Consider the following 24,831-nt stretch of genomic DNA (forward strand, 5'->3'; position numbering starts at 1 on the left):
TAATATAGGCTCCAAGTCTCCAAAACAAAGAACAATCACCAATAACCAATTTCCAATACCTTTCTCTTGTGCCCACATGACTGAATTTTGGCAAACAGAAATCCCCCTGGACTCTGGGGGTCTCATGTATAACATGAACAGGTTCCTTCCTGGTCCTGATAGCAAACCAATCAGCTACTTTTTTTTTTGACAAGGTGTATGCTGTCTAAGAGGCAGGAAACTGTGTCTCTGTTTAGTTTCTATTTCCATGATTGGTCCATTGATGAGAGTGGGATGTTGAAGTCTCCCACTATTATTATTATTGTGTGAGGTGCAATGTGTAAAACTTTAGTAAAGTTTGAGCTTTAGTAAAGTTTCTTTTATGAATGTGGATGTCCTTGCATTTGGAGCATAGAGTTCAGAATTGATAGTTCATCTTGGTAGATTTTTCCTTTGATGAATATGAAGTGTCCTTCCTTATCTTTTTTGATAACTTTTGGTAGAAAATCAATTTTATTCAACATTAGAATGGCTACTCCAGCTTGTTTCTTGGGACCATTTGCTTGGAAAGTTGTTTTCCAGTCTTTTACTCTGAGGTAGTGTCTGTTTTTGTCACTGAGATGCATTTCCTGTATGCAGCAAAATACTGGGTCCTGTTTACGTATCCAGTCTGTTAGTCTATTTCTTTTTGTTGGGGAATTGAGTCCATTGATGTTAAGATACTAAGGAAAAGTGATTGTTGCTTCCTGTTTTTTCTTGTTAGAGGTGGAATTATGTTTGTGTGGGTATATTCCTTTGGGTTTATTGAAAGATTACCTTCTTGCTTTTTCTAGGGTATAGTTTCCCTCCTTGTGTTGAAATTTTCCATCTACTATCCTTTGTATGGCTGGATTTTTGTGGAGATACTGTGCAAATTTGGTTTTGTCATAGAATATCTTGGTCTCTCCATCGATGGTAATTGAGAGTTTTGCTGGGTATAGTAGCCTGGACTGACATTTGTGTTATCTTAGGGGTTGTATGACATCTGCCTAGCATCTTCTGGCTTTCATAGTCTGTTGAGGAGTCTGGTGTAATTCTGATAGGTTTGCCTTTATATGTTATTTGACGTTTTTCCCTTATTGCTTTTAATAGTCTTTGTTTTGTGTATTTGGTGTTTTGATTATTATGTGACAGTGAAACTAAGAGAAGATATGAACCAAATAGATTTAATAGATACTATAGAACATTTCCATCCTAAAACCAAAAGAATATACCTTCTCAGCACTTCATGGTACCTTCTCCAAAACTTACCATATAATTGGTCATAAACAAGTCTCAACAGATACAAGAAGATTGAAATAACCCCATGCATCTTATCAGATCACCACAGACTAAGGCTGGTCTTCAATAACAACAAAAACAACAGAAATCTCACATATACATGGAAGTTGAAAAATGCTCTACTCAATGATAACTTGGTCAAGGAAGAAATAAAGAAATTAAAGGCTTTTTAGAATTTAATAAAAATTAAGGCACAACATAACTAAACTTATGGGACACAATGAAAGCAGTGCTAAGAGGAAAACTCATACCCCTGAATGCCTCCAAAAAGAAACAGGAAAGAGCATATACCAACAGCTTGACAGCACACCTAAAAGCTCTAGAACAAAAAGAAGCGGTTGGGGATTTAGCTCAGTGGTAGAGCGCTTGCCTAGCAAGCGCAAGGTCCTGGGTTCGGTCCCCAGCTCCGAAAAGAAACAAAAAAAAAAAAAAATCCAAAAAAAAGCAAAAAAAGAAGCAAATACATCAAAGAGAAGTAGATGGGAGGAAATCAAACTCAGGGCTGAAATCAACCAAGTAGAAACAAAAGAAATTATGCAAAGAAACAACAAAACCAGGAGCTGGTTCTTTAAGAAAATCAACAAGATAGATAAACCCTTAGGCAGACTAATCAGAGGGCACAGAGACAGTATCCAAATGAACAAAATTAGAAATGAAAAGGGAGACATAACAACAGAAACTGAAGAAATTCGAAAAATCATCTGATCCTACTACAAAAACCTATACTCAACAAAACTGGAAAATCTGGATGAAATGGACAATTATCTAGACAAGATACCAGGTTCCAAAGTTAAATCAGGATCAGATAAACTATCTAAATAGTTCCATAACCCTTAAAGAAGTAGAAGCAGTCATTAAAAGTCTCCCAACAAAAATAAGCCCAGAACCAGTTTGGTTTAGTGCAGAATTCTATCAGACCTTCAAAGAAGACCTAATACCAATACTCTTGAGGATTTTTTTTTTCCGGAGCTGGGGACCGAACCCAGGGCCTTGTGCTTCCTAGGCAAGCGCTCTGCCACTGAGCTAAATCCCCAACCCCCACCAATACTCTTGAAACTATTCTACAAAATAGAAACCAAAGGAACATTACCCAGTTTGTTCTATGAGGCTAGCAAACACACATTCGGTGTTTGAACTGTCCTATAATTTTTTTTCCTCTACCTTCGGACAAAATTTATTGCTACAGTTGTAAGAGCTGCATATTACAATAGTTTCTCATCTCATCTCTGATACTATGTTTCTTTCAGAACCCTCCAGGTTAGACCAGGAGGCACTGTTCACTCTTTCTTGATTCTTGCCCACTCAGTGGGATGCTGAGACCTGTGCATCATTTCCTGAATGAGTCTCTAACTCCTATCAGTTAGTTTAAGACCATTCACTCCTAAACCTTTACATTTCTCTCCTGAAAGTTTCACAACACAATATTAGGTAACTGAAAGGGGGGAGTGGAAATCCTTAAAAGTAAGAAATTGGAGAAAATGTGTTGAAGGGCTCTAGTAAACTCCAGACACTATCAGTGAATCAACTCACAGCATCTTAAAGTAGAATATCTTGAGTCCTATTGTCCTGCTTAATAAGTTGAATGTACTATTGCTAAAGTCTGTCAAATAATATACATTCTATTATTCATATGTATACAAATACATTATATTATATGTGATTGCATTACATATACATTTAACATGTGTATATTATGTATGGCATACATAGTTATATGCAAGCCATTAAATACACAATAAATTTGTTACAAAGAACTAATGCACTTACAATGCAGAAAATGAAAGTATGCTGTTTTAATAACAACTTATTAAATTCTCTTTGACAACATTATATAATGACTTATTGGAAAGTTCTTCAGGGGGAAAAAGGTGCTATTCAGGTGTAAGGAACTGCTTATTCTAACACCAACAGTTTAAATGCTTCACACTAACTGAATTGATATTTTCTGGATTATTCTACCATGCCTAATTAAAGTACACTCCATGTGGTTTTCATCCTATTTCTGGAGAGCAGGTGACTGAAAATCACTGTATTCAAAAGTCAGTAGTGTGTTACTATTACTCCTCAAAAAATAATTCAACATTGTACTCTGGCACAATACAATTGTGTATTGTCATAATCATTTGATGCTGGTTTTGTAAGGTTGCTTTCTATGGATCTTCTTAGGAGGCTGCTGCTTTGAAACACCTGACTAGTTGCTTAGTCCTAAACTAAGAAAACCATTCCCCAAGAGAAATTAACAACAGCGAAACACTGACAGCCGCACCAGACAAATGACTGAGGCTCAAAGCTCTCCGTCTGATACTCAGGCCTTCCCAAGTCCTTCCTACATCTCTGTATCAGATCCAAAAGAAAATAATGGAGTGAGTTAGGCAGTCTGCCCACTTTATAACCGGGCAATGACTTCATAGATGTGAAACAGCCCTAATTGGGAAACAACCTTCTTTCAAATGAAATCTGTCGATTTGGAGAACTAGGAGGGAAAAAACACACAAACTGTTTAGGCAGTAGCCAAGAGAAAATGCTATTTTAAAAAGTTAAGTTTAGAGTGGAGCAGTAACATGGCACTAAGAAAGTTTTCAGTAGAATACTAACATCAGAAAACCAGTCATTTACTTACAAGTTGGCTTTGCTGCTGGTGGAAATTTTGTCCGGGTAATAGCCAGAATTATGAAAATAATCACTGGCCATAAGATCAAAACAAGTGTCCAAAGCTGCAAAGTAACAATAGAAAGTGTTATAATGCTGACAGTAAATTAAAGAAAAATATGTATACTCAAAAAAACCCATACCACTTCTAAATTTAAAAAATCAAATTATTATATTCCTACAGAGGCTAGATATTTGACTACATGTTTATGAACAGGAAACAAATGAAAGAATTTTATAAATGCAGACAAATTCATAAGAATGACTATTTCAAATCAAGTCTTCAAATGTCCATCTGGCGTTCCCTCTCTGGTTACCAATTATGACCATCCCAAGAGTGATTATCTTAAACCTCCAATCAGATCAGTAACTTCCAGAAAAAATACTTTAGTATTTTCCACTTGTCTGATGGGTAAGGCTCAGTGTCCCAAGTAGGGCATATGAAATACAGGATTATTTCAACCTGGAAACATAGTACAGTTTCCATTGTCAGCATTCTATACTCAGTCACAAAGACTAGCGTGTGGCCTTAAGGAACCGCCCAATAAATGTGGTTGAACAAAGCAGTGACTAGTTGAGTCAGACAGTGAACTGTAGCTCTTTACCGCCCCAGTGTAGCATCCTGTGTGCTTCCATTGTCGAGCCTAACTTATTGCTATGGTTGCCTGGATCCCAGAAGAAAAAAAAGCCAACAACTCATTTATGCTAAGGACAGTGTTGTATTCATTTCTTAATCCTCAGTACCTGGTGTAAAGTAGGCTCCCAAGGAATGTACACTGCCCTGAAACGCCTATGGGAATTTCACTTTTAGGCACAGTAGTGGCTGCTTTCCCTTCCAATGTAGATACAGCCAGGGCCAGGGAGACAGATGAACCTCAGTGGGTAAAGATGCTTGTCAGGTAAGGTTAAGGACCTGAGTCCATCCCCAAACACACGTAACAGTGCAAGGAGAGAACTGATTCCACAAAGTTGTCTTCTGACCTCCACATACATGCTGTGATACACCCACTCCTCACATACATCATACACACGCGCACACACACACACACACACACACACACACACACACACACAACAATGATAATAATAACAGTAATGGTAAACATTTTAGAAGTTACATTTGGGCCTGATGGCACAGGTCTGTAATCCCAGCTTCCCGGCAGGCTAAGGCTGAAGGAATAAATGTTCAAATCCTGTCTGGGCCACTGAGTGAGTTCAACTTGATCCTGGGCAATTAAGTGAGATTTTGTCTCAAAATAAAGAAATAAAAAGAAGACTCATCTAAATCGTGCAAGGGTTGGGTTCAATCCTCAGGACTGAAAAAAAAAAAACTTTAATTCACTATCTGCCTAATATTTTTCAGGCCTAGGATACTGGCCCCATAACAGTGGAAACTACATCTTCACAAACCCGTGAACTGTGGTGCGTAGACACAAGATGGGGCACAGACTTTGTTTGCATTCACTATGGTTAAATATGAACCCTTCTGCTCTGCTTATAAGTCGGACTTTTATCATTCCCCACCCGCTTAGCATAGCACGTCTCAAATTTTCTCCCTGTGGCTCGTCAGCGTTTCAAAACCTTCCAAAGCCAATCAGCTCTTGATCCCTCAGTAAGTCCCAGCTGGCAGACTCCACTCAGGTCTCTGCCAAGGATCTAAGATCGTGATTCTCCTCGCTGGTGGGGAGACTTTGGAAGGCAGCTCTGCTCGCCACTATTCCACCAACACAGGTGTAGGTAGACTTTGGATCTAAGTACAAGTTTTTCTAAGATCGAAGACATTTTTTTAGCTCTCAGACATCTGACATGGCTCGGTTTGACAGAAGCTAAGACGTACCCAGACAGGTGGAACCGCTCGATATAATGTGACACTTCTCCCACAGTGATGTGTGCTCCAAGTCACCTGGGGAACCTCTCAAACATTCAGACCGGGGCTTGGGAGATTTGAAGGGAGTCCTGAGGGTCTACATGTCTAAGGCTGCTAGGTGGGTGGTATCGATGGTCCTTTGCACAGACAGGAGCTAGATGTGCAGAAGAACTGTTTATCAAGTCTGACAACATCTTTGCTGGAAAGTCTCATTGAATCATCTGATGGATAAAAGTTAGGGTATTTGAAAGCTTACATATGGGGACACATTGCATTTTTATTTTTCTGTACCTTAAATTAAAATTTCCAAAAATCACGCATGTAGGCCTCTGACTGTGTCAGCATCGGAACTCATGGATATTTAAAAATCACATTTGAATGATGGCACTAAGGAGTACCCGCTAAGCTTCTTACTTAATGCTATAATTTTTAAAACCCACCTCTTATCAGATCATAAATTCCCCTTTAACACTTCAGTAACAATTCTGATACAGCTGACTTAGTTTACAATTTTATTTATTCAATTTCCTTTTGTTTTATGAATTGTAAAAGACCACTGTTAGAAGAGAGAGCCACAGACTAGGCCAGGCCGCCGAACACAACAAAGACATCAAAGATGCAAATGAGTCCTTATCTGATGCAGCTCCTTTATGTCGTCTGCTTATCAAGTGCTAGCAGAACGTGTCTAACATCATATACAATGTGTAAACAGGTTGTGAGCAAGGGTGTGTGAATCTCAGAACATTCAGGGCAGGACTTTTTAATATAATTATTGTGCTATTTTGAGGATTAAAAAAGAAATCGTCGCAGAACACAGATTCTAAAAAAATAAATATTACTGCCAATGAATTATAAACAATATTGTTATCCTTGCCTAGTCTTTGAAGAGTTGACAAGTGGAGTCTGTTTTTCAAACATTCCGGATACGGAATACCTATTATACTTTGTATGACTCATTTGAAATGTGCACTATAGGGAATTGAATTTAAAAAAAAAAAACATGAATGAAGGTGGATTTAACCATTTGCTATGGGAGACCATTGCTATTCTTTAAAAAGAAAATTCTTTTGGAATAGAAGGTGTGGAATCCATTAGTTGCTTTTAGAAGTATCTATTTGTTTCCTCTGGTAGCCTCAGGAGAATAAGAAACTGAGTTAAGCTATTCCAGACATCCACCTTCAAATGAAGAACACACTATGGCATTTCTTAAAGTTGTCTTTTTGATTGATCTAATCGGATGATTGCTTTCATGAGGGTGCTTTGGCACATTTTGAAATTAATTTTAGATCTATTTTAAATCCAGATAAAAATCACAGTCTAAGTCAGAGAAATGTAAGGCAATGTGGGCCCTGTTAAAGCCAAAAACAAGCAAGCGAACAAAGAAAAAACCAAAAACTATCACGAAACCCATAAGCATATCTATTCTCCCAGGCTTTCCCTGGAATTTTAGTTCACAGAAGGTTTGAGGACTCCCCTGTATACTTCATCTCCGAGGGATGATAAACACAAAAGTCCTCTATACTGTGGTCTAGGGAATGTTGGAGTTGACAAATTAATCACAAGAGCAAGAAATAAAGTTTCAGTTTCCATAACGCAGGGCTGCTTTCAGTTCTGTGCTAAGTATCATCATAAGTGGCCAGAAAGCAAAAACAGAGTTAAGGCTCCAACGCTCAGTGAGCCATGACTTCTGTTTGTTTGGCAAAAGGCAGATGTATTGATTTTATACTTAGAGCCACAGGTGTTAAGTAACACTCCGAGAAAAGCTATTCCTGAAAGGTTCTGCATTTCTTCTTGATATTTTAATTGTCTCAGGCTACTCCTGTAACTCATTTGTATCTCATCACCCTGTGCTCTGACCTTTAAAGAAGTATGCACACTAAGTTACGAAGTCCTTGACAGGAGATGGTATTTGTGTTCTTCAAATCATTTGAGGTTGATTTTTATCTGAAATGCCCTGTTCTGTTATTTCTCTCTCATTTCATTCCTGAACAATTTATTTTTAAAAAAACCTTTGGGTAAAGTCCATCCATCCACTAGGTTTGAAGATGTCACGGTGGCCAAGTAAGAGGTGTGGATTTCTAAACAGTCGAAGAGGACCCAGAACTATAGAGGATCGTGGGTCAATGAGCAACATCACAGCCCAGTGGGCTGAAGAACATGGGGATAAAGTTAGGATGGCCAGCCTGGTTTGTCAACTTGGCACACCTGAGAAGAGGGAATCTCAACTGAAGAACTGAGATCTATAGACACGTCTGTGGGGACATTTCCTGGCTGAAATCTGATGTAGGAGGACCCACTCCACCGTGGGCAGCACCATTCCTAGGCAAATGAGACTGGGAACAAACCTCATTCCTCCATGATTTCTGCTTCATTCTCCTACCCTGAGCAATTCCCTTGTCACCTAATTGTGAACTGTAACTTGTAAGCTAAAATAAACCCTTTCCTTCCTAAGGCTGATTTTTGACTTTCACAGTAACAGAATATCAAGCTAAGACATTCCCCATTTCCAAAATGTATTTTGAAAGGTCATAATGGCATATTAGTTAATGCCAACACTAGAGAGACAGAGATAGTGAGTTCAAGGCCAGCCTGGTTTGTTTAGCAAATTGCAGGCTAACCAGGGCTACATAATGAGATGCTGTCCTTAAAAAAATAGCAGTACAAATAATAAATATAAATACATGTTACTTATTTCCTGCCTTTATGATTACAAAGTTGTTTCCACCTTGTTTTATATCATTATCTCAACCCTGAAAATGCTAATTTGTTCAAGAAATCTTGTCTTCTTCAACTGGACATCCAAGAGCTACCAGTGACCCTTGCTGGTGGACTATCACTATTTCCAGGCCTAGACATAGTTAGAAAATCATGTGGAAGATAAAGAGAGATCTATTCAACAATCAATCAATCAATCAGTCAATAGATAAACATAGGCAGATAGAAGGAATTTCATAGTTCAGAGATGGTCAAATGATGAAAACATACGGAGGACACAAGTACCAACCCATGAGAATACAAACCAGATTTGATCCTATGGCCAAATTTAAACATTAAAATTCAATATAATAACCAAATATTTAAGGGTCACACTGAGTCTATAGATATAAACAAATGCATAAGAAAGCAGACAACTCTATAGAATGCTCAGTAAAGACTAGAATGCATGTGCATATTTTCCTGCAAGGATGAAGTTGACTTCATGCACTACTGATAAAATGCAATAAGAGAGAAGAGAGATCCACTTTTTTGGGTTTTTTGCCCAAGATAATGGATTGCTGTAAAACTGAGGAAACGAATGACCACTGCCACAAAGCAGCTCCTCCTGAGAGTTCATGAGAACTAGGATCATGGATGTCAACGGAAGACAGAAAGGTGATTTCAGACTGAAGATGAGAGAGCTGAGAGACACATACAGCATCTGATCCTGAACAGTCAGTCCTTTAGCTTTAAAGGACTCAGTGCCAAGAATGGCCAAGCTTGAAAGGAGCCTAAGAATCTGATGACTTTTCACATGTATGTATGTATGTGTGTGTGTGTGTGTGTGTGTGTGTGTGTGTGTGTATGTGTGTGTGTGTGTATATACACATTTATATATACATTTTATATATGTGCAAATATATATATATAATCTAAGGACATATAGAAACAAAAACAAAGTACATCAAGATAAATACATGATAGACTGGAAACATAGCTCAGCAGTTAAGAGAACTGGCTGCTCTTCCAGAGGTCCTGAGTTCAATTCCCAGTAACCACATGGTGGTTCATCTATAATAGGACCTGATGCCCTCTTCTGGTATGTCTGAAGACAGCTACAGTGTAGTCATATACATTAAATAAATAATACATTAAAAAGATAAATACATGAAAATGTCATAATGGGGTCCATTATTTTGTGCACAAACTAAAAACAAAAGGATTCTGTTCATAATTAGAAGCTGAGAATCTATGAATCTGATAGTGTTTTACATTTATATAGAGAAAAGCACACTAAAATATTAGTGCTAGCCTCTAATGGTGGTGGACGTGTGTGTGTGTGTGTGTGTGTGTGTGTGTGTGTGTGTGTGTGTGTGTTGTCCTAATGACTTTCCTTTTAATTTGAAATTATTTCAAAATGAAAAGTGTGGAAATTGTTTTAAAGATCTCTGTATCTCTTCTCAAAAAAGGTCCAGATCCAATCTGAAAACACAAATATAAAGACAGAGCAGTAGGAAAAGACATAACAAACAGACAAGCTTTGTAGGCAGAAATTCTATCTGCCCAGATACAAGGCTCTTAAACTTGGAGGGCGCTTTTTAACGTTGAGATAAATGTGATTGCGACCTGGAAGTCAGCTCATGGGTTGGGCACATGCTTTGCACAAACCAACAAATGAAACAGAGGGACAAGCATGACCCAGGAACATCAGCTAATGAGGCTGCTGGGTTACAAGCAGGCTAATCAGCAGGGCCCATATGGTGGCCTCTTTAGGTGTGCAGTTGCAAGCTATCCCAACGTACTGTCACAGCAGCCCAGGCTTCCTTCCATGGGGCAATGGTCAGTAATTAGACCATTCATATGAAGTGGGGAAGGGTGTATAGGATTGTGGGGGGAGAAGGGAAGGGGTAGTGTGTTGAATCTTATCTTTGTAAGACTGTGGGTGTGAGGGCAGGATGCATGGCTTTCACATTTCATTGCTTAACACATGCCAAGCAAGTATTCTATCGCGGAGCTCCATCCTAGCGCCATGATTTTCGTTCGGTTTTGTGTGTTTTTCTTTTAATTAGTTTTTAGTTAGCGTACAAAACAATGGCTTTCATTATGACACCTTCACACACGTGTCTTGATGCGTCTCGTTCTTAGTCACTCTCAAGTTGGGCACGTGAATGGAGGTACTGGACGACGTTTTTATTAACTACACTCGGTGATGTCATCCACAGCAACTGGCGCCAATCAAATGTAAACTGACCCCCAAATTTCCACTGAGAGTTGATCTGTAGAACCCAACAGCTAGAATGAATCACACAGCCCCATTTACATCTGTAAGAACCATTGTTTCAGAAGCTTTGAGAAATCTCACAAAACTGATTTTCGAAAAAAAAAAAAAGCTATCATTTCGACTTTAGGTCATTCTTACCTCTACTACTTTGTCGGAATTGTTTACTGTAATTCCTGCCAGTCTGTCTGAGTTTATTTGTGCCTAACATTGTTAGAATTTTCTGGTTATTGTACTAATGGGAAAGTTAAAAAAAACATAGTTAAGTTAAATTTCAATGCCTATTTTAAAACTTGAAGGAATGACTTTAAAATATCACTTACAGACTTTTACCCTTTTACCCAGATCAGATACTGACTGGGCCTAGGTGTCTAATCAGACTCACTGAAGGGCTGCGTTCATTGCACGTGGATTGTTGTCAGTGGGGTTGGAATGCTTTAGAGCATGTGATCCACTTTATTATAGCTACACCATTCCTTCCGGTTTTATTCTTTGTGTGTCTCACATGGTCACATTATCACCTTGCCCTTACAGACACCAGCACCTCTTGCTCCACAGTGATTCGAAGTTGGTTATGTAACAAATGAATAATACTGGGTATCAGCACTCAATTTAGTTAGGGGTATTTTGCCAAAATAAAACCAGAATGCCTTGCATTAACCATCTAGTCTACTTCACCATAGTCTGGGAGACTCTTAAGGGTACTTAACATTGAACATATAATACTGTATTCATCTACACAAGGTTTGTGCATTCATTAATACATCCACACTTGCTGAGCACCTACTGTATACCATGGCATAAAGATAAATGAATAAAATAGTCCATCTTTTAAGGAGAGGAAACATAAAAAAAATACAATGAATGTAATAGACAATGCTACGGTGTAGAAAGATAGTGTGAAAGGGATGGTAATTCAAGGAAAGATCATTGGAAAAGCCTCAAAGGTAAAAAGGGGTCAGAAAGGAGAAAAGACATGTACATTAGATGGGGGAGGGGGGATGAAATAGAAGTCTTTCAAACAGAGGAACCGTGTGACTAATGTTCATAGACAGAAAGGACTGAAGACTATGTATGCCAGGGGCACATAACTGACTCATCAAAAGTTAGGGGGAGCATCTATGCCATACAGTTATTCAGCCTCACGCTTCCTTCTAGTGACAAGTCTACTGCCCTGAGACTACATTATCAGACAATGGATGCTGTCTGTCATTTTTGATAATATTGATGCAAAATTTTTCCTTCCTTTACTCACCACTTGCTTATTTTAGTTTGGCCTGTCTGCATGAGAGTTTTGCAAGTATCTGAAGAGAGGGAAAAAAAAAATCTTTTCACTCCCAGGGTATCTTCAATAACTCTCTCTACTAGTCTCATTTTGAAGTGTATTTCCCTGAATTTCAAGATGGTTCAGTGGATAGACATACTTGACAGCCTGATTTTGATCCCTGGATCCCACATGATGGAAAAAAAGAACTGTCTCTTGAAAGTTATCCTGTGACTGTCTCATATGCTGGGACACACTTAGCTTGTGTACCTCACTTAGCATAACAGGTTCATTTTCTCTTGCAGGTGGGAAAACACAAGAAGACGAAATAAGCCTCTCCAGAAGGCGCAAAGCCATAGAGCGGATGTTTGAACCTAGAGTCCTGCTTCAGCACCAGTGCAATTAGCCACTAAGCTATTTAGATTAAACACTACAGAACAGAACTCTGGCTTGCTTTGATCTGAATATTATATTTTTATTAGTTCATCCTTGAGACTAGTAAAAGAGTTTTTATTATTTCGAAGCTAGAGAGCATTGAAAGTCATTTAAAGGTCTTCCTGTAATCTAGAATCATAACTTTTTATTACAAACTTGAAAATAAAAGTTGTCCAACCTTTCATAACATAAAATCCACTGAATACACTGCCTCCTTCTCCTTTATCCATTTCATTTTGCATTTCCCTATAAGACAAGGATGACCGTTACTGAAAGCAACAGAGGAGCCCAAGATTCACATTCAAAATAAGAGCTCAGGATCTTAAATCTGGGATAAACCTTAGTTCTACCTCCAAAATAAGGCATTATAGGTGACATGGACACCTTAGTCAGTTGGAAGTTCTGATATTCAATGCTGCCCTGAACATAATAACTCAATAAGTCAATTAAGTGACTAACAATAAATCAATTTTCTGGATTCTGTCCTTATGAATTACAATACCGTCTTGGAGATAGGCAAATGTCCTCTGATGGATATAGAAACAACGTACTCTGTTGGGTTGGCAATGGGAGTTTTTTTCTTTAGTCTGCAAAGCTAGCATACAAGTAAGCCCTGGGTTTCATCCTAGAGTTTTCGCCCCTGTATGTCATACTGCGTGTAGGGCAACACATTATTGCTGGGATTTCATTGCTCCAATTCCTAAAGCACCTTCATGTCGTTCACTTCACATTTCTTGACAGAACTTAAAACATGTGTATCTGCCATGTATCAGGTGCCATAATTAGCAAATGGAAAAAAGTTTTTCAAGCAGTTAAAAGGAATGAAAGGACATCATTGGTCCTCCATCTCCACATGGTGAAAGGACCAGAACATTCACTCACACAACCAAGTAGACCATACAGGACTTACTTTCTATTAAACTGATAAAAGAATTAAACCTGGGAGTAGAACTTAGTCCCAGCTGATTCTCATGCAAAGTTTATTTTAACACACAGACCAACCCATGTTAAGGCTTCTCCCTTCATTCTCTAGTCTCTCTAAAGGGAAGAGGGGCAAGAAGGGCAGAGAGAGAGGGAGGGCAAACTTGGTCCACAGTGCCATTTTGACAAACGTGAGAATGTCCATAGGAGCAATTTCTGTCCTCCCCTGAGCTGAGTGTGGTCCCCAGCTAAGCATATAGAAAGGAAAATATTCAACTAGCATGAATTTTTCCTCTTCAGGTCAGAAGTTTGAAATTAGAATCCGCTTCTGATGAGACTTGAAGCCCCTATTTAGGACCCATCTTCTAAATGAAAGATAATCCCTTCTCCCATTTAACCCTGTCTTTCAGCCCACAACTCTCTGCGGTCCCCCTTTCTCTCACTAAGGAGCCTCCTGTTGCTGTTCTGGAATCTGTCTTCATTGCCCATAATTTTTAAATTCCAAGTTCAGCAGAGTAACATCTACTTGATTTTCTCTGCTACCCACCATTTCTGTTGGTACTTAATACATTTCCCACCATAACCGAGAAGTATATCATCAGAAATCTATTAAATAAATAGAAAATATCTATGGCCTATACAGTAGATACAACCTCTTCTTTGGTGGGCTCAACTCTGAGCAAAGATCAGAGAAAATAAGATAGAAAACTTAGAAGAAACAAAAAGAAATCGTAGTACAGATAACAGATTCATCACTGGGGAAATCTGACTTTGATTCTTGGAGCCATGGTGTAATCTTGGATAAGTTCTTGGATAACTCTCTGGAATTCTGTAAAATTGTCAGTTGCATATCCCTAAATATTTTGAAATTCTCATCTGCGGTTTTCTAAGTAAAAGTGAAATTCATTTCAGATGCAGTTTTAAGAGAAGATGTCCCTGCAAAGTATGCCCCAGATGAACACTTAGGCTATTCTTAACATTCTTTTCTTGAATCATATAGTTATCGATAATTCTTGTGACATTCTCCATCCTGCCGTGAGCAGTTGAATTTTCTCCACAGTACCCCGTCTACCTGAATATTTTTCGCCTTTCCTTTTCTTTCTTGTGCCCTTGTTTCTGCACTCATTGGTTCCGTTATCTTCCTTTGTAATCTTTCTTTCCCACCATCTCACTTTGAGACGATGCTTTTCTAAATTAGGGGCAGTTGACATAGTGGTGATACTGATGTTTTGCTTGTCATTCAGTAAGGACAGTTCATTTCCAGTATCACACACCTTCATTCGGATTTTCTTGAGTATGAATGTCTGTCTTTGACATACCATTTTCAGAATTAACGTACAGATAAAAATGCTGGCATTCTAAAATCCTGACTGGGGAGAAAAATATTCACTTGAAATCTCGGTGCGTGTTTTGGGGAGGTTGGGGTTAAATGATTAAGATTTTAGAAACTGAATGCCAAAAGGCAGGCAACTTTAGCACTGATTTTGTCAACAATATACCAGCTTTCACTGTTTTTTGTTTGGTTGGTTGGTTTGGTTTCTGTTTTTTAATATATATTTAAATAATGTCTTCTGCATTCTCTGTTCAAATGAACTTTTGTCATTAATTTGAATAAAATAATATGTCCGTATTACTCCAATTCCTCAGCAATTTAGACTTATTAGAAAGCAGCTGGGAATCTAGGTCCGCACTTAGATCTTTCCACATTATAGGATAAATCTGACAGACCTTGTGCCCATTTTATGAGTAGAAAAACCAGAGCTCAAGTGATAGGTGCTGGGTGATCCTGGGAGGAGCCCCAACTCATGCTCGGGACATCCACATACCGACAACTGTGTTGCCCTGCTGAACGACACCCAGAATCACCCACGAGGGAAGTATGGGCGAATTTCTTTTTCTGTGCTGGTTTTATAGTTGACAAACAAACAAACAAACAAAGTCAATGATTTCATCAGTTTATCACACCCATTCAATCACATGACGCTTTATGACTTAAAGCCCTGCCTATCAAATTCCCTAGCGTAAGTAACCACCTAACTAATTCTTCCTTTGAGTACATACATTAGAATACTGGGGTTGCAGGCTCCACAAGCCAGCGCAGAGAGAGATAAGGAGCCTGGATCAAACGCTGGGTTTTATGATGAAACTGATTTGCATTTGCATAGCTGCATTACCCCACAGAGGCTGGAGTGACTGCTCTAAAGAGAAGGATTCAATAAGGCTTGGGATTCTCTAGTTCTTATACACTCTTCTGAATGCACAACTCACAGAAACATGCTCCTCCCTCAGCTCTCTGGACTCTGGACTCTGTACAGTGGAGTTCTGAATAACTTGTCTTTGTAATTTAAAAAAAAAGCATTAATGTAAGACTTTCAAAATGATGTGGGGAAAAAAAAACAGCAAAGAGAGTCAGTGGTATTCTTAAAAACAGGAATATGTATGTGAGACATATACATATATATGTGTGTATATATATATACATATATATATATATATCACACACACACACACACACACACACACACACACACACGATCTCATTTCCAGTAAAAGATTTTTAGATACGTGAATTCCTTTCAAAGCTTTTCCATTCTAGCAGCCTTTACCCTACAGTCTTTTCAACCAAGTTCTTACTACTTTTCCCTTTCTAGAACAGTCCTTCCCATCTCCGATGTGTTCAAATGTTACTTTCATTCATCCCATTGGAAACACACCTCGTTTCTTTCTCAAAGCACTCTGGCTTGCATCCAAACTTCCACGCCAGTACCAGTTCATCCAGTCACAAGGTACATCCTCTGCTTTGCCCAAGGAGCGTCCCGATTTACTCTTTCAATTTACTCAAATCAAAAGGCTGCTTTGGGGGCATGTTAAGACTCGCCCCATTAGCTGAAGGACAGATGGAGGCAAGAACTCGAAGTATCTTATTTCTCTTTTGAAAAAATGCCTTTAAGCTCTTCTCTGTCTAGCTCTCATTAACATCACATTTCAGGATTTACTGCTTCGCATCCCCACGCTCCCACCTTAGACAAAACAAACCCAAGAACTCCTCACCGGCTGCCTTTTGACACCTAGCCAATTTTTCCACACCAAGATCCGAAGCTGATGAAACTGGGAAGCCATCCTTCAGACACTCTGAACAAAAAAACAAAACAAAACAAAACAAAAAATTCCCGACTCTTCCTCCGGTCCTCAAGAGAAGTGGTGTCCCGTCTCACTTGCTGTATGCCGATGGGTCGGGAGCCTTTTCACGGCATAGCTTCGTAGGGCCTGGGGTAAGAGGCCCACAGCTCTTCTCTTCCCAATGCTTTTCCCGTCAGTAAATCCTTAACCAAGAAACTCTTCTCAACCAAAATGTCTTCAGGAATGAGGAGCCACCTCCGGGCCTTTCAGTGGCTTGTGCTTATTGTAAAATAATGCCTCTTGTGCGAAGTCCACACTCCAGACAGAATGAGTATCATTCAGATAATGCCCCACTGTAAAACAAACAAAAGGTGAACCCACACCTCCTACTCTCCAGAAATTAACTGCCTCTCCACACCTTAGAGAGCATGTCACCTGCACTAGACGCGTCATAGGAATTAGGCGGGACCCTGGAAGGGCCAGTAGGACTTGTCCTACATCCCTTTGCTTTCTTCCCTACACATAGTCCCTGCTGTGACGGGGACTGGGCACTGAGGATTTTACAGGTTCCTTAGGGCAGAGAGTGAGACTCCTGGCGTGTTTTAAATGTTTTAATCGGATGTTTTAAATCAGATGCAAAGCTGTAATCTCAGCCCATGATTAGATGATAGACTATGAAAGCTCCAAACTTTAGCTTAAAATGTAATGTTCTGATCTGGGGAAGGTGACCAGGCCAATTGAGTCCCAGCTCCTAGGTTTAGTGGTCAGTGAAAGGTAACAAAACAACATGTGGGAAGTTACAGTTTGCAGGAGACACAAAGTGACCCAGAATGCTTCTTCTGTCCTCTCTGCCCATGTAGACCTGCACCTCTCAGAATTATCTCCACGATGGCAGCTTCCACACAGGCCTTTAAATGACCTCATCAGATATATCTCTCCCTCTTTATAGCTCATTACAGTTCTTTCTACTATCTCTCTCCAGTAATTTATATTGCTGCCTTGTTGTTATTTTGAATATCTCAATTAGATTAAAAATTCTATGAGGGCACGAATGATTATAGATCACAGTGCTTTGTGTATGATCGGTGCTTAAGAATCGCTACTGGATAAAAAAGACAGACCATATAAGCCAATCAAATTCATCTCTGATTCTTACTGCTTGACCTGATTGATCGAGAGTCTACTTGCCAAATCAGTTACAGCATCGTTTGAGTTCTTCCTTCAAGTCAAGCCAGTAAATGCTGGCTCAATTGCCTGGTCTCCATGCCAACTCTGGGAGCTTGGTGGCAGCCAGCCTGGGGCAGACTGGATCCATGATAGAGCATGCCCATTACCTCAGCTCTGGCTCTCCTTACTGTGAAGTCTCCAAACCCAATCTGCCAGGCAAACAGTCCTGACTACGGAGAGTGTGGCCCCTACAGGTTCTTGTTTCTAGACAAGGTTACAAAGTATTCTCTGAATGAGAGAAAGCCTCTAAAATAGTGTGCCCCTTCAATGGGGGATGGGGGAGAGAAGAGCTAAGATTTCTCTAATTAGCAGTGTTTCTGAAAATGTCTGCAGTTTCTATTTTCCTGAACTCTTTAGCTGCTGTCACAACCCACAAGGGTGTAATGGTTCACATATAAACAGCTTATGTGGGAAGACAGAATAGGATTGGGGACATTGCAGACATGGTGGCTTTCCGAAGTTAGGTAACCTCAGGTCAAAAGGACCTGAATTATCATGTGACTGATGCAGAGAGGTGAGAAGCGAGCTGAAGATGAACCATGTGGTTCCAAGAAACTGTTTGTCCATTTTTACAATATCATCCCAGAATTGTGCTGTTTGATGGCCTCTCGGGCAGCTCTTTTGACGGGAAACCTTCACCCAACCACCTCTGACTATCCAGTGAAGACAATGCATTTCCTTACACCCCAGGACCTCTTTGGGAGATCTATTTCTTCAGCAAAATTTCCTAGTTGTAAAGTAGGTGCTCCATATTCATTGGCTAGCCCTTGGCATGGGAAGGAATGTTGTAACTGGTCCAAACATCACACACATTTCCATGGAGGATGGGCAATCTTCTATAAAATATAACTTACGGAGTTAATTAAGTTGAGGTGCGTTAACAATATTGTTTTAAATGTGTACATTCCCTTTAAAAGGATATTTTCAAAGATGAATTTTTAAAAGTCTAACATTAAAAAACATAAATCTTGGGCTGGAGAGATAGCTCAGTGGTTAAGAGCACATACCGTTCTTCTACAGGTCCTGAGTTCAAGTCCCAGCCACCATAGGGTGGCTTAAAACCATCTATCATGGGATCCGATGCCCTCTTCTGGTGTGTCTGAGGATAGCTACACTGCACTCACATAAAATAAATAATTTTAAAAAAATTAAAAAAAAACATAAACCTTGGAAGGTATAGCTTATATAAATTAAGTATGATCTACTTTACACAGATAAAAATTCAAAGTGATTATTGACAAACAAAAAGACATAGGAGGAAGAATGTTCAGGGAGATTAGAGATAGATATCGTATTGGGGAGAATGTAGCATTGTTCCCCAGTCCTGATTATAGGTTGAGGTGCTGCTGACAGATAGATTCAGATTTTCCTCGAGGGAAGAAAAGATGATTGTTAATCAAAAATAATCTGCACCCAAATACACAGCTACTAAAACCACTTTTACACGAAAAGGGTAAATTGCAGGGCAAACAGAGGCAAAGTTTAGGTAACACAACATAAGGAAAATGAAAAACGTCCTTGCTTACATGGACGGGCATGATTATGCCCGTCTATAATCCCAGCATTCCACTGTGCGTTCAAGGCCAGCCTAGGCCCCATGTCAGGTTCCAGGACAGGACTACATAGTGAGAACCGTCTCGGAAAACAGCAGACAAGCAAAAGCAAACCCTGGTTCACCAGTTGAGCCCTGCAAACATTCACTTAGGGTTCTTCTGAAGAGTTAGTGCCACTCCGGTTTGATCACCTGCCTTGTGTGTCAGCCACACCAGTGCTTCTTGGTCAGTAAACCCAAGTTGTCTTCAGTCATGATTTCCAGCATGTGTACCTGAACTCCCTCTATTTTCTGTTGATGCCTTTACTCCCTGGAGATCAATAGGACCCCTTAATCAATCAGAGAGCCATTCTATCTACATGCCCTTTGATAGTGTGTGTCTTTAAGTGCTCCTCTAACCAGCAGTAAAATATGATGAGTTCATATGGGATGTGAGGACTCTGAAGTTCTTCTTTCCCAAGATGTATTGACTGCAAATTTTAGGAGAAGCCCAGCCAACCCAAAGTTAACTAATCTAAAAGTCCAGAACTCATTTTGAGAGGGTGTGGCCATCCTTCTGAGGCTGCTTGTATCTAAAACCCGTCAGGACCACCTCTAACTACGGAACATAGCTTAAATGATGAGGTTACCCAGGCTGCATGGTGGTACGGATTCAGGATCCGCACAAACAACGGACATGGAAGCTATGATTAGTCAACCAGTCCTGAAGCACACTCCACAGTTGAATCAAAAAGGAAGCAGTCCAGCCCCACAGACGGGGCATGAAAATGGCTAGAATGCATTTTGTTTTAACAGTATTTATTGAAGTCATCTCTCATATAATGATGGGAGTAATAAAAATTAAACCAACAGACTATAAGGCCCCAGTCTGTGTAGCTTGTCACCATCAAGTAAGAATCTTAGTACAGGGAGGGCTGCTCCACAGTAAATGGTTAATTATTGCTTAGTAAATGGTGAACAGAAAGCACTTACTAAGCAATTATCAAAGGAGCCTTACCATATTGAAATTGTCACTATCCTCCTTTCAAAGAAGAAAGTGGCATTTGGTGATTATTAGAAGACCCAGCTGGAAGCAGAGCTACTGAGAAATGGCAGGCAGGAAGTCGCCATGCTGTCTGTCTACACTTTCAGTCTTTACACTACTCTGTCTCCAATACCACAGGGCAAGGCAATAAATAAATAAATAAATAAATAAATAAATAAATAAATAAATAAATAAATAAATAAATAAATAGAGAGAGAGAGAGAGAGAGAGAGAGAGAGAGAGAGAGAGAAAGTTAGTTTTGTTTTGCAACAGAGGGTTTTACAGTTCACTGGAAAACACTGTAGAGATTGTTTTAAAAGTACATTCATTCAAAAAAAAAATCGCCCAAATGTATTCACAAGAATAACTGGAGGAGAGGCTCTGCTTTCTGCTTTCAGGCTTCTTGGTTGAGCACCAAAGCATTTCACAGCCGGCTCTTGCCAGTTCCACCAGAATTGTATCTGCAGCTATCCCCGCTGCCATCTGCCGTGGCACGGTAGAGGACTGCTCATTTTCAGACTTTGTCATCCAGTTTCCTCTGCCCAACATGAACCTGTGTTCGTTCCTAAAGGGCTGGCTCAAGCGTTACTTCCTCTGTGAGGCTTTTTCCAGCCCTGCCACCCACCACACCCCACTCCTAGCTGAACTAATGACTCCTTCAGCAGCTTTCCCATAAGTCTTTGTTCATAAAGATAGCCAATAGCTCCCTGCCTTGTATTCTACAGTCAGCTCACTTCCGCCTCCACTCCGATCTCCTGGGACACAGAGAGGATGTCTGAGGGGAATACGAAGAATCGAGAATGCTTTGTCACGTGTGTGAAGAACTGTGGCTGTACTGCATTAAAGAGCTGGTTGGAAGGGAGAGATAAAATGGAGAGTTGGGGACCTAGTACTGAAGAAAAGATGGTGACATACTGAGGTCAGAGAATGGAAGCGCCTAGTGACTCTTCCACAGATAGTGGAGTAGAGTTGATGTTGTGGGGATGAGGTGATCCTTGAAGTTAAGATCTAAAAATCCTCATTTTCAAATCCACAACAATGTGAAATTAGCAATGTAGCGAAATACTTCAGAAAATGTAATGGCAGTCAGGACGACACTTTTACTGCTTTCCTACCAGGCTGGTTTTTCACCAGTTAGCATCAATAATGAGTTACTATTTTTAAGATATTGAGTTTGTACATTAAGATACCATGGCATGCGAGTCTTGCACAGGAGCTAATCTATATGATAAACCTTGGAGGTCAATATTAGCCTTTCTACTCCATACATGAGGCACGGGACAAGATGCTTTCCCAGGTCACAAGCTAATGATACTCAGAGGAGTGATTTGAACCCAGGCCCTTATGTCTACAAGGCCTGTTCGCTAACTGCACCTCATAAAGGAAACCTGAGTGAGGAACTGCTTAAGCACATACATTAAACCCATGTGGAAAGACACCCCAAATTGGGAAACTGAAGCTAACTCACAAAAATAACAACAGCACCTTCTTTTACAAAGAGGAGAGACACCACCCTAAGATTAAGATAATGAGGCACCTATTGCTAATACCTTATTACCTAAGATCAGACTGTGTGTGTAGGGAGCCTATAGCCAATGCTGTGAATCAGGTAGGTATGAGGACGTAATAGAACAAAAGTTATCAGCTGGCCTGTACCGAGACATTCCACTGAATATGTAGACAGAATAGCTGATTTAAAAGTCAGCTAGAAACAAAGCTGGTCTACAAAATCACAAAGGAAAATATGATTTCAAAGAACTGAAACCAGTCTCTAAGACAAGCAGGTCCTCCAAGATGGTGGCGGGGCTGCCGACTTCCCATCACAAATGACAGTCATGTCAGGACAGCCAGTCTGATAGAGCAACTGATTATCTTAGCATATGAACATGGAAATTTCATGGAAATTTACCATCTTGCAAAGAAGTGCTCACCCACTCACTCAGAGTGAGTAATAACCAAGTTGGTTAGACAGGTAAAGTGTGTTTAATTAGCAAGTTTTACTACATGTACTGCAGTCATCCTGTGAGAAGATGTAATAAAAGGCTTTAAAAATTGGTGTCCCCTCCAAGCCAGAGAAAAACCCAAGAATGAAGAAAAGATTTGACACAAGGTTTCAAGAAAGATCGTGCCTCCTTTTTAAGAGTGTAAAGTTTAACCAACACTTCCCCTTTAAAGACAAAAGAAAATTAAAATGAAGATGAAAAAAAGTATTCTCCTGATTTAAGCTTTCATTCCCTCACATCTAGGCATCTAGAGGAGCTGAAAACACATACACACACACACACACACACACACACACACACACACACACACACATACACACACACACACACACACACACACACCTTCTTTCTTTATGGAAATGATTGAACAGACAAATATCTTCACATGCTTACTCTGATAATTGGTCTCCTCACTGAATTCCTGGGGCAGGGGGAGAATTTCACAAATATTGAAGAAATCCAGATATAACTAGAATCATAGGCTCTCCTGAAGACACCAGAAACTGTCTGGAAAAGAGATCTCTGGGCTAGGAGTTAGCCTGCCTGTGATTTTTAACATTTCGACTTTCAGTAAAGAAAAACATCACCCTCTTATCCATCCCCCCCAACCCTGAGCAACATAAAATTTTCTATATATTTTCTGCATGCAGTTACTATTTGAAAAGGATAAATTTAGAAAAGTGTGACCAGCCACACTTTTCTGGTTCGATTTAAACCAGTAAAAATATATTTTGGTCAAGAATCAAGCAGTAAGTAGACATTGCAGAGAAAATTAAGATCTCTGTTTCTGTGCATGCCTAACTGAATAGCACCTCTCTTCTATCAAGTCCTTGACAAGCAATAATTTGAAAGGGGAAGAGAAGGAAAGAATCAGGGAGAAGTAGAACAAATGAGTTAGTGAATGGTAGTCATTGTTCTGAGGGGTCTGATTGCTCGGTTCCTTAGCAAGAGGAAGTCCTTTTTAATTAAGATAGAATTTTGTGCATACACCTGGCCATGCCCAAAATATTCATTTTATCTGTGCTTCTATCTATATAAATATACATCTGTAACACCTTTTACATAAATATGGAAAGAACGGTCACAAAATTTCACTCGCCTTGTAACTATACGTAGATTGTGAATGTTAAGGAAATAGAAGGCAATAAAAATAAAACGTCTGGCTCTCTGGTTATGCATTTTAATAAGGATTTTAATGATAGTGTGAGAAAAACAGAACATATGGACATCATGCCAGAGATGTTTGCTATAGAGGACCAAGGCTCTGAACCAGAGTTTTGAACAGATAGGTTCAATCACAGGATTTTTCTAAACACTCCAGTTCAAATTATCCTAAATTAAGTAGCCACACATTCAGTAATTTTCGTTATGACTGTGAACATTGGGTTTCTAGTTTATCCCTTTGTCAACAGGAAAGCATCCATGTATAATACGAAATGGATATAGTTCAATTGAGAATAATTCAAATGACAGACATGAAGCTGTCTTGTCCGGTGTGTTATCACCTGCGATTGCTTTCTGGATCATGGGGTTGTTTAGAAAGCTGGTTATGATCTATATATAGGCTATAATTAAAAACAAAATCTGTCCAACGTTCTCTGAGAAGCTTGCATGAACTTTGCTACCACCAAGTCTCCTCTTCTGGGAAACATAATCTGCTTTTCACCTACAGTTTGACCCTCAACTCCTCCGCCTCCTGCAATAATAAAAGTTCATTGCTTAAAGCAAACATCAAGTCTTCCACGTAGCACAAGGAATCCACGAAATGAGTTCTGTTGATGCAATGGTCTCTCAGCCTCCAGAGGTCACTGGCAAGATGCCATTTTGTTATAGCAACTCCATTCCCTAAACCAGAGGTCACGTGAGAAATGTCAAATCATGTTGAAAGAGAAGGCACTAATTTACTGCAAAATGCCGGAGTGCTTCCAGCATTTATTTGAAGAGCTGCTCTGACAAAGAAGCTGAGAATGGGGGGCAACTGAACAGAGAGATGCCAGTGATGCTATCTGGGCAGTTTTGCATATCTTTATCACTTTCTGTCGCCTTGGCTTGTGAGGCTCGGCTGCTTTCTCTAGAAAATGCAGTAATCAGTCTTAGTCCACAGACGTGTCCTTCTTCTAACAGTCCAAATAAATCTGGCTAACTCAAAATGACCTGAGACCTCTCTGTCCCTGAGTTCATATGTCTATGCATCTACAGACACAACCACTGTGTTTCCTAAACACAAATTTAAGTCATCTTTATTATATAACTGTATTTTATTATAGGACTGTATAATAAATATAATACCTATAATATCTTATCATAGAACTATATACACACATGAGTATATAGTTCTATAATAAACTCATTTTTTTCAAAATATCAGGTTGTCATATCAACCTTTTTGATGAAGTACTTACTTGTAAATCCAATATGAAAATGAATTTCAAATTTTTGAAATGCATAGAAACTCAACACATTGGTGATAGATATAAAAACAAAACAAAATCATG

At 39.5% G+C, this 24,831-nt stretch overlaps 1 protein-coding gene across 1 annotated transcript in view; it reads right to left on the reverse strand.

Moving 5' to 3' along the window:
• Positions 1-16,763, reverse strand: part of Abca12 (ATP binding cassette subfamily A member 12) — a 173,220-nt gene extending 156,457 nt beyond the window's left edge. Inside the window, exons 1-2 of the mRNA NM_001427691.1 lie at positions 16,462-16,763; positions 3,920-4,013 (exon numbers count right to left, since the gene is read on the reverse strand). Coding sequence (NP_001414620.1) covers positions 3,920-4,013; positions 16,462-16,530 — 163 coding nt within the window. The 5' untranslated portion in view covers positions 16,531-16,763. The remainder of the gene's footprint in view (positions 1-3,919; positions 4,014-16,461) is intronic.
• Between the last annotated feature and the right edge of the window lie 8,068 nt (positions 16,764-24,831).

Source organism: Rattus norvegicus, chromosome 9 (assembly GCF_036323735.1).
Source record: "Rattus norvegicus strain BN/NHsdMcwi chromosome 9, GRCr8, whole genome shotgun sequence".
Lineage (NCBI taxonomy): Eukaryota > Metazoa > Chordata > Mammalia > Rodentia > Muridae > Rattus > Rattus norvegicus.